The following is an 8,418-nucleotide window of genomic DNA, read 5'->3' as shown; positions in this document are numbered from 1 at the left end:
TTTTCCTATGAAATTTACCACAAATATACATTTCCCGATTATACACATAGTATTAGTATTAAATGTACCCTGCAAAATCATTATCAAATTATATTCTTACAAGAAGGCCGTTATACAATCATTTTGGACATGAATGTACATTTTGTATCTCTCTCTCTCTCTCTCTCTCTCTCTCTCTCTCTCTCTATATATATATATATATATATATATATCAGGTGTTTCAGAAAACAACGATAACGTTAGGAAGATGATTCCTTACACCAAGATAATACAAAAAGTATAGACAAACCTGAGTGCAGAAATTCGTCATTTCGGAGTTATAGGCTGCCGAAAACATGAAAAAAAAAAAAAAAAAAGAACTTTAAAGGTCCATAGCTCCAATATTATGGGACCTACCGTAGTGCAGTCAAGACTTCACTTAGGAACTAATATCTGCTCTATCCAAAAATACATGTTTCAGAATTCTAAGGTACTCACGCAACAATTTTTATAGAGTGAGTTTCGCTTCGGGCATATAATTTGAAGTACTCACCAACTATTTATATAAAAATTGTTGCTGAAGTACCGCAGGATTGTGCAACATGGATGTTAGGATAGGGCACATACTAGTTCCTGAGAGAAGCCTTACCCGACTACGGTAGGTCCCATAGTATTGAGGCTATGAGCCTATAAACTTCATTTTTTAATGTTTTCGGTACCCTGTAACTCCGAAATGATGGATTTCTATACCCAGATTGGTCTATACTTTTTGTCTTATCTTGGTGTCAGGAATTACCTCCCAAACGTTGTCGGTGTTTTTTTGAAACAACCTATATATTATATATATATATATATATATATATATATATATATATATATATATATATATATAATTAACCTTTTGATTAGCACTTAGGTGTCATATTATTTGAAACATGATTACTTATTGCTAATATTACTCAAAACAATAAAAACAGCGCTTGTTATACCAGGGTACTTTACATTCATATTTCTCTATCCTTATAAGGTAACCAAGAAAGTTCTGTCGCTTTTTCATCCACCACCTTTGAACATTGGTATGTCACCTAAGATGTACTTGAAAGATCAAAAATAGTCCCCATCAACATTGACGACCTTCTGGCAACATTCTGGAAGGTCATGGATTCCATTACGGAAGTTGATGAACCATGAAGCGAAGAAAGTATCAAGTGCATTTTGCACCTCTACTAGAGATTTGAACTGGTGTCCTCTAAGACGATTGTCCAAGGAATGGAACAGGTGATAATCGGACGGTGCAATGTCCATGAAGTATGGTGGATGCAATAGTGTTTCCCATCGAAAGGAGTAGAATGGTGTTCCGGGCATGCGCACCGACTACATGGGTGCTCTGGAGCTCCTGCACCCACACAAATAATCTTGTGAGTGCGTCACATACACGAGACTTTTAGTTTGGAGCCGGGTTTGAACCCTTTTCTCTTACGTTTAGGTCAGCCGTGTTACCGACTGAGCTAGGGCAGCCCTAACTTATCCTTATAGTACCAGTATATTTTACTTTATCACATTACAGCCCTTTATGACAGTGTTCATAAAAGATTTTAACTAAAAATAAATCAATCAAACATCAAGACTTCCCTGAAAACATATAGGCTAACACGTCCCGCCATTGATATGCACCCACATAAATTTTGGAAAGTCGGCGCCGTTGGTCCCGGGTCATCCTAGCCACGTGAGGCTTAGCGTTGTCCTATAACAGGAGGACCCCTTTGCGATTCAGAAGTACTGGCTCCAGAGTTTTGAGTTTTTCTTGAACACGGCTCAACTACTGATAGTACACAGTTGCATTGATATTCTGACCAGCTGGTAGCAGTTCCCGATGCACAATGCCGCGAGTAGTCCACTAAACACATAGGAGGACCTTCTTCTGGTGCAGTGCTAGTTTCGGCTGTTTTGGAGCCGGTTCATGGAATGCTAACCAATGATGACGGCGCCGTCGAGCTTCGTACTGGAACCACTTCTCAGCACATGTCAACACCCTGTCCAGAAATTGCTCCTTCCTCAGACGAGAAAATAAACAAACCCAGGTGTCTGCTAGCGTTGCCTTCTGGCTCGAAGTCAAATCATGTGGGACCCATCGACCCAATTTGTAGTATTTCCCAAGTTGATGGAGGTGCTGCGAAATGGTTTCTCCACTCACACTGAATTGTAGTCCCAGTTTCTTACATGTATAGCCACTGTTCGCCTCAATTGCTGCCTGAAGATCTTCACTTTGCACATGTGTTGGTGTTCCGGTGCGTGGTGTGTCTTCGAGTGTTACGTCACCGTTCTTAAACTTGTTAACCACTGCACTTACAGGCCCTTCTGACGCTCTGTGGAGGTCCAATGTTCAGTCTCTCCTTACGCAAGTTTACGGTGTAACTGAAGTGTCAGAACCAGGTAATATGTTGGATAAACCCACACCAACATCTGACCTTCGCCTTATCTCCATTCGCATTCAACTCACGATGTGAGGGCGTATGGAACACAGACTTCACAAAAAGCGAAAGAACTTTCTTGGTTACTTTTATACTTGTAGAAGTAGAAGTTGTAGAAGTACTTACAATACCAATTTCGAAAATCTGTAACACTACAGTGGCCTTAGTTTCCTGCACCAACAGACTAATGCGGTCTTACAGGTTTCCGTATTTTATTTAAATTTTAAATACGTAATATGTTCACACAATATCAATTGGATAGAGTACATTTTTTTTATGTTTGGATACCACTCACGTTAGCTTTAGAATTCTTTGTATACAATAAAAGATAAATTCTGACAAAAGTATATAATATCAAATAAATAATAGCGTTACAGTTTCGGCAAATTATCTTTGCCTTCATCAGACACATTATGAAATACAATTTCTAAGACTACAGTTTATATAATTCTTAAAATGAGAGGTGGTCATATCTAGGATTCATTCTTTCATTTTTAACAAGTTTTAATTGATTACATATTATTGTATTTAATTGATTACATACATTGTAAAAAATTAATGTTAAAAATGAAAAGATGAATCTTATTGGTTCTGAGATATGACCTCTCATTTTAAGGAGTATACAAGCTGTAGTCTTAGAAATTGTATTTCATAATGTCTGATGAAGAAGATGCGAAATTGTAACGCTATTATTTATTAGATAATATATGCTTTGGTCAGAATTTTATGTTGTATTGGTAACACGGAATTGCAAGTTACGTAGCACACTTCCCCCCCCCCCCCCCCGTTCATGCTTATTTATAGTACTCACTTTTACTACTCTTGTCTTTCTGGTTTCAATAATAATTTATATGCCAATGCGTTTAATCATAGACGTACGAAGTGTATGGTTCGGATTATTTTCGAACTTCAGACTATGATTTTTATGTCATCTTGTTCCTATGTAGTAAAATATATTAACAAAAACATTCTTACAATTAAGATAGTTCTAATGCAAATTATTATAATATAAAATTATTGGTGAATGGATTTAATTCATCCATATAAATACAATATTGTAAATTAACTCGAACGTAAAAATATGTAATTTTGCAGTGTTTAACCCTTTATTTGCTAACGGTACTTTAAAGTACCACCGGAAAGAAATCATTATGGGAAAGGACTTGTACGTTGTGTTCGAACTGTACTGCTTGGAAATAATTTTCTCTGTTTTGCAAATTGACTAATAGCTGGCAGCATGATGTAGAAGAAAGATATTTCCTGCTAAAGCCATTTTGTTTCAGATAGGCAGAAGGGCTGAGTCGCTGTTTTCACTACCCAGTGTTTGAGAGACCCGCTAACTTAATCTAACAAAGTTAGGTCCTTGGATATTTTTTTTATTTTTATCTACACGCTTGGTAATGTATTCATTGTTAAGTTTCGGAATCCTTTGAGTGTTGTTTGCAAGAGAGCCCGCTGCTTTTTTTTTTTTTTTTTTTTATTTTTTTATTTTTTTTTTTTTTTTATTTAAAGAATGTAGAATACCCTTTTCCACGAAGTGTAGTTGAAACTGCTTTGAATAATTGAAGCAAATATATATATATCTTATTCAGATGCAAGTAGTGGCACACTTAGGTAGAGGTAAGGGGTCATTTCTCTCCATACTTTTTGTTATCACATATAATGCATATTTGGAAATAATCTAAAGAATAGATAACAAATATGATGTGAGGGGGTTTCAGATAAATAAAAGTAAATATTCATATTATTTAGTTTAAATTGATGCATGTAATAGAGGGTGGAATGGGGCATTCTTCTCCCATATTTTATTATAGGTCTTTTTTCTAGTCATCAGACGGACCCAGCGGTATGAATGAAATTAGCCATTACTTTTGCGACACGTTTGCACCGCCGGATCTATCTGATGTATTGTAAGAATTGTTAATACATTTGGAAATAATTGTAATCTGAAAAAGTGTTGCGGTGCATCATATATTAACTTATTGTAATGAATGGTAGGAAACTTAGGCATAAGAAAAGCGTATCTGTAGGGGTATGGAGTAGGGGTGTTCGGAATTGAGATTTCAATTCCGGAATTCGGAATGTCGATAATTCCGGAATTTTTCGGAATTCCGGAATTTTCGGAATCTCGGAATTCCGGAATTTCGAAATTCCGAGATCCCGGAATTCCGAAAATTCCGGAATTCCGATCTTCAGAAATTTCCGATGGAGTTTAAAAATTCCGGAATTCCGACCTTCCGAAATTTAGTATCGTGTTCTGGATTCCGGAATTCCGATCTTCCGAAATTTCAGATCTTGTTTCGAGATTCCGGAATTCCGATCTTCCGAAATTTCGGATCGTGTTCCAAGATTCCGGAATTCCGAACATCCGATATTTGCGATGAAGTTCCGGAATTCCGATTTTCCGAAATCTAATCTATTAGAGGCTTTATATTTTAGTATAGATATGTCGGAAATACCAACTGAAAATGTTCGTTGTTTAACAACAGTAGTGCCAATATTGTAAAGGCCATTGTTGACTTGAGTGATTTCCAACATTTGAGCTGTTTCGGTCATACTTTAAATATTGGAGTGAACAAAGCCCTTGAGCTACATCCAGTCAATGAAGTTATTAGGTAACTTCGTAAACTTAGACAAATTACGAGTCGACGCAGCAAAATGAGACGTGCGCTGCAAGAAGAGCAAGATGCATTAGGCCTCCCGCGCAAAGTAGTTCCGTCATGCACGCCAACAAGGTGGTGGTCTACTCTTCCTTTGATACAGGTAGCTTTAACAAATCAAGAAGCAATAGCAAAATTTCTGTCCCGAACAAAACATAAAAACCTTATCCTTCAGAACAAAGAAATAGAATTATTAAATATGATCATGACCCTATTATCGCCCTTACAAATGCTTTGTGACAGTATGTCAGCTGAAACATCGGTTACAGCGTCGGGCATATGGCCATTATATGAACAAATCTTAAAAGATTTTCAAATCGAAGAATCTCAACAGATAGAAGATACATCACAACAAGACGAAGCAAGTACACAGGAAACACATTTTTCGCTGTATGACTCTTTGACTGAAAAAGAAGATAGTAAACAGATGTTAGAAGCAGCACTCAAAGAAATTGAAAGAAGCATGAAAATGGAAATTTTATCTCCGTTGCAATCCCGATACGAGGAGGATGAAGAAAGCAGAATACTGTTGAAAATGTGTACATTCTTAGATCCCAGGTTTAAAGATCATTTGGGTGAAGATACTGAGATAATAAAAGGTAGAGTACTGAATGAGTTGAGATTTATTCCAGCAGGAAGTCCTAAAAAACATGATCGAGGGAATGTTGGTACTAAAGGATTTGACAGTTACCTAAAACGAAGGAAATTTGGTGACAGGAACGATAAAGAAGACAGTCAAATAGAAGAATTAAACCGATACCTAAGTCTTGGAGATGCAGATTTGGAGGAAGAGAAACTTGTTTGGTGGAATAGCCATTCCCACCATCTTCCAAGATTAACAAAATTAGCGAGAAAATATTTGTGTATTCCTGCTACGAGCGTGCCAAGTGAGAGAGTTTTCAACTGTGGTGGCAATATAGTGACAGATTATAGAGCATCTCTTACCGCTGAGCATGCTGAACAGTTAATATTTCTGTCCATGAACAAAGCTATTGTCCCAAAATCATTTTAAAATGCTATTTAGTATAAGCTAAATGTTCTCATTGTTTCACATTATTGACTTAGTATAACAGGGGATTCATAAATCAACACCTGACTTTTAAAGGTGCGATAAATTTAACTCTTTTAGGATTTCCCCTTTCTCAGGTAAATTTTATACTTTATACTTTATTTTATACTTTTACAGCTACTGCTTCCTTACTATTTATCGTAGGATCATGGTTCATACCTCGTTTTCTGTTTTAGGATAAAGCATACTTTCCAACGGTACCACTCGATTGTGCGTATTATACACCGGAAACGGAAAAAGCGGGAGAATTTTCGAAAAAAAAAATCGAAATTTTTGCGCCCCTCTGGCCCAAGCCTGGGTTCATGTAGGGATCTGAATTATTATTTTATAAAATACGTTGTTGTGTTCATAATACGTGTGCAAAATTTCAATCTTGTATCTTGAAAACTAAGGTCAGGAGAAATTTTTGAAAGTCTGAAGGTAATCCATTCTTTTCGTGTATATATATACTGTACTTCAAAAATATACTGTTTGTTACTACTTGACCAAGAGTCATGGTTCAAACGCCATTTTCTTCAGTATAATGAGCCCTTTCCAACGGTACCACTCACATGTTCGTATCATACACCTGAACCGTAAAATTCGGGAAAAACCCGCAATTTTTTTTTGAAAAATCCAGCCAAGACACTTTGCCCCTCGGATCCGGGCCTGCGTTTATGTAGAGATCTGAAGCTTTTTTCTTATGTATATACATAATACGTGTGCAAAAGTTCAATCTTGTATCTTGAAAACAAAGGGCGGAAAAAATTCAGAAAAAAAAAGTCTGAATTTAGGCTCTATATAGGCCTATATTTACACACACACACACACACACACACACACACATATATATATATATATATATATATATATATATATATATATATATATATATATATATATATATATATATTGTGCAACAGTCATGGTTCATTTTCTTTGGTATATCGAGCCCTTTCCAACGGTACGATTTACATGTCCGTATCATACACCTGAACCGAAAAAATCGGGGAAAACCGGAAATTTTTCATTAAAAAATCGCCCTCTCGGAACACTTGCTTCCCTCGGCCCCAGGCCCGGTTTTACGTAGGGATCTCAAAAAATATATATATTCAGAAGAAATTTGCAGAGGTACACATAATTCATATGTAAAGTTTCAAACTGATATCTTGAAAAATAAAGACGTGATTTTTTTAAACTTGCCTTAAGAAAAAAGGAAAAACGCCCCTCCGCCCCCACTTGGCGCCGCCAAGTTGATCATCCGGTTCCAAAACGCATCTGGGGTGTTCTTAGGGCCATCATTGACTTGACCAATAAGAAAACGGCTTAAATACTTATTATAGAACCTAAATAAACGGTCAAAGGCGATACTACGCCATAGTAACAGAAGTCGCTATAAATCTTAAAAGAGTTAAGCTACTGAGAAAGGTATAGTTACTAGTGTCATAACTGTATAGATGTATCTACATATTGTTAAAATAACATTTTCTTAGGTTTCATAACGTTAATAATACAAAAATGTTTCAACTAATACATTATTTGAACAAATGTTTCAATTGATATAGTTCATAAGATTCATAATATTTCGTATTTAAAATGTCGTTTGTACAGTATAACATTCCCTTAGTTTTCTAATGTTACATGTTAAATATGTGTAATGTATATTATTATTATTATGTTATTTGTATAAAATTTCCTTATGTTTAATAGTGATAAGCAGGGCCCGGATTTTGTTGACCTAAAATTTTCTAAAAATTGACCTATAAAATGACACTAAAATTCCTGTAAAATGACCCTAAAATCCACAAAAGTTGACCTTAAAACTTGTAGTTTTTTAAACGTTTATTTCATTAAAACATTGACATTTTAAAAATATCTATTGGATTTTAATTACCATTTGCACTCATTTTCAAAAGTTTTGTTTCAGTTAGTTGCAGTCAATTGATCATTTGTGTCTGTGGTTTAAAAAGAAGCAATAATATTGAAACTAAACTTTGACCAATTTAGTAAATAGCGAAGTATTTTATATTTGCATTACAGATATATAGGCCTATATCCAGTTAAGCAACATATAAACATTTTATAAGCTGTGATACAACAAACTAACTCAGGAACTTTGTAATCGTCAGAAAATTTAGCTCATATTTTATTCAGCATTGTAGTAGATAACTGTAAACATTGTTACGATTTTATTGAATTAGCAGCCTTAATTATATACGGAACAGCATCTGATACAAAAACAACATGGTCATGCTGAACA

General features: G+C 35.5%; 1 protein-coding gene across 1 annotated transcript; it reads left to right on the top strand.

Moving 5' to 3' along the window:
• The first annotated feature begins 5,108 nt into the window (after positions 1-5,108).
• Positions 5,109-6,122, top strand: LOC145670028 (E3 SUMO-protein ligase ZBED1-like). Its single transcript, XM_081738373.1, has one exon. It carries the CDS (start codon positions 5,109-5,111, stop codon positions 6,120-6,122), a length of 1,014 nt encoding a protein of 337 aa, XP_081594499.1.
• Positions 6,123-8,418: the final 2,296 nt, after the last annotated feature.

The sequence above is a fragment of the Thermobia domestica genome, chromosome 14 (assembly GCF_964235325.1).
Source record: "Thermobia domestica chromosome 14, izTheDome1.hap1.1, whole genome shotgun sequence".
NCBI classification, from domain to species: domain Eukaryota; kingdom Metazoa; phylum Arthropoda; class Insecta; order Zygentoma; family Lepismatidae; genus Thermobia; species Thermobia domestica.
Note: the sequence above shows the minus strand (reverse complement) of the source record. Positions and strands in the feature narration are given on the sequence as shown.

What these genes read in the sequence shown, in the direction of transcription:
- LOC145670028 (XM_081738373.1), top strand. Translation starts at nt 5,109, where the DNA reads ATGAGACGTGCGCTGCAAGAAGAGCAAGATGCATTAGGCCTCCCGCGC.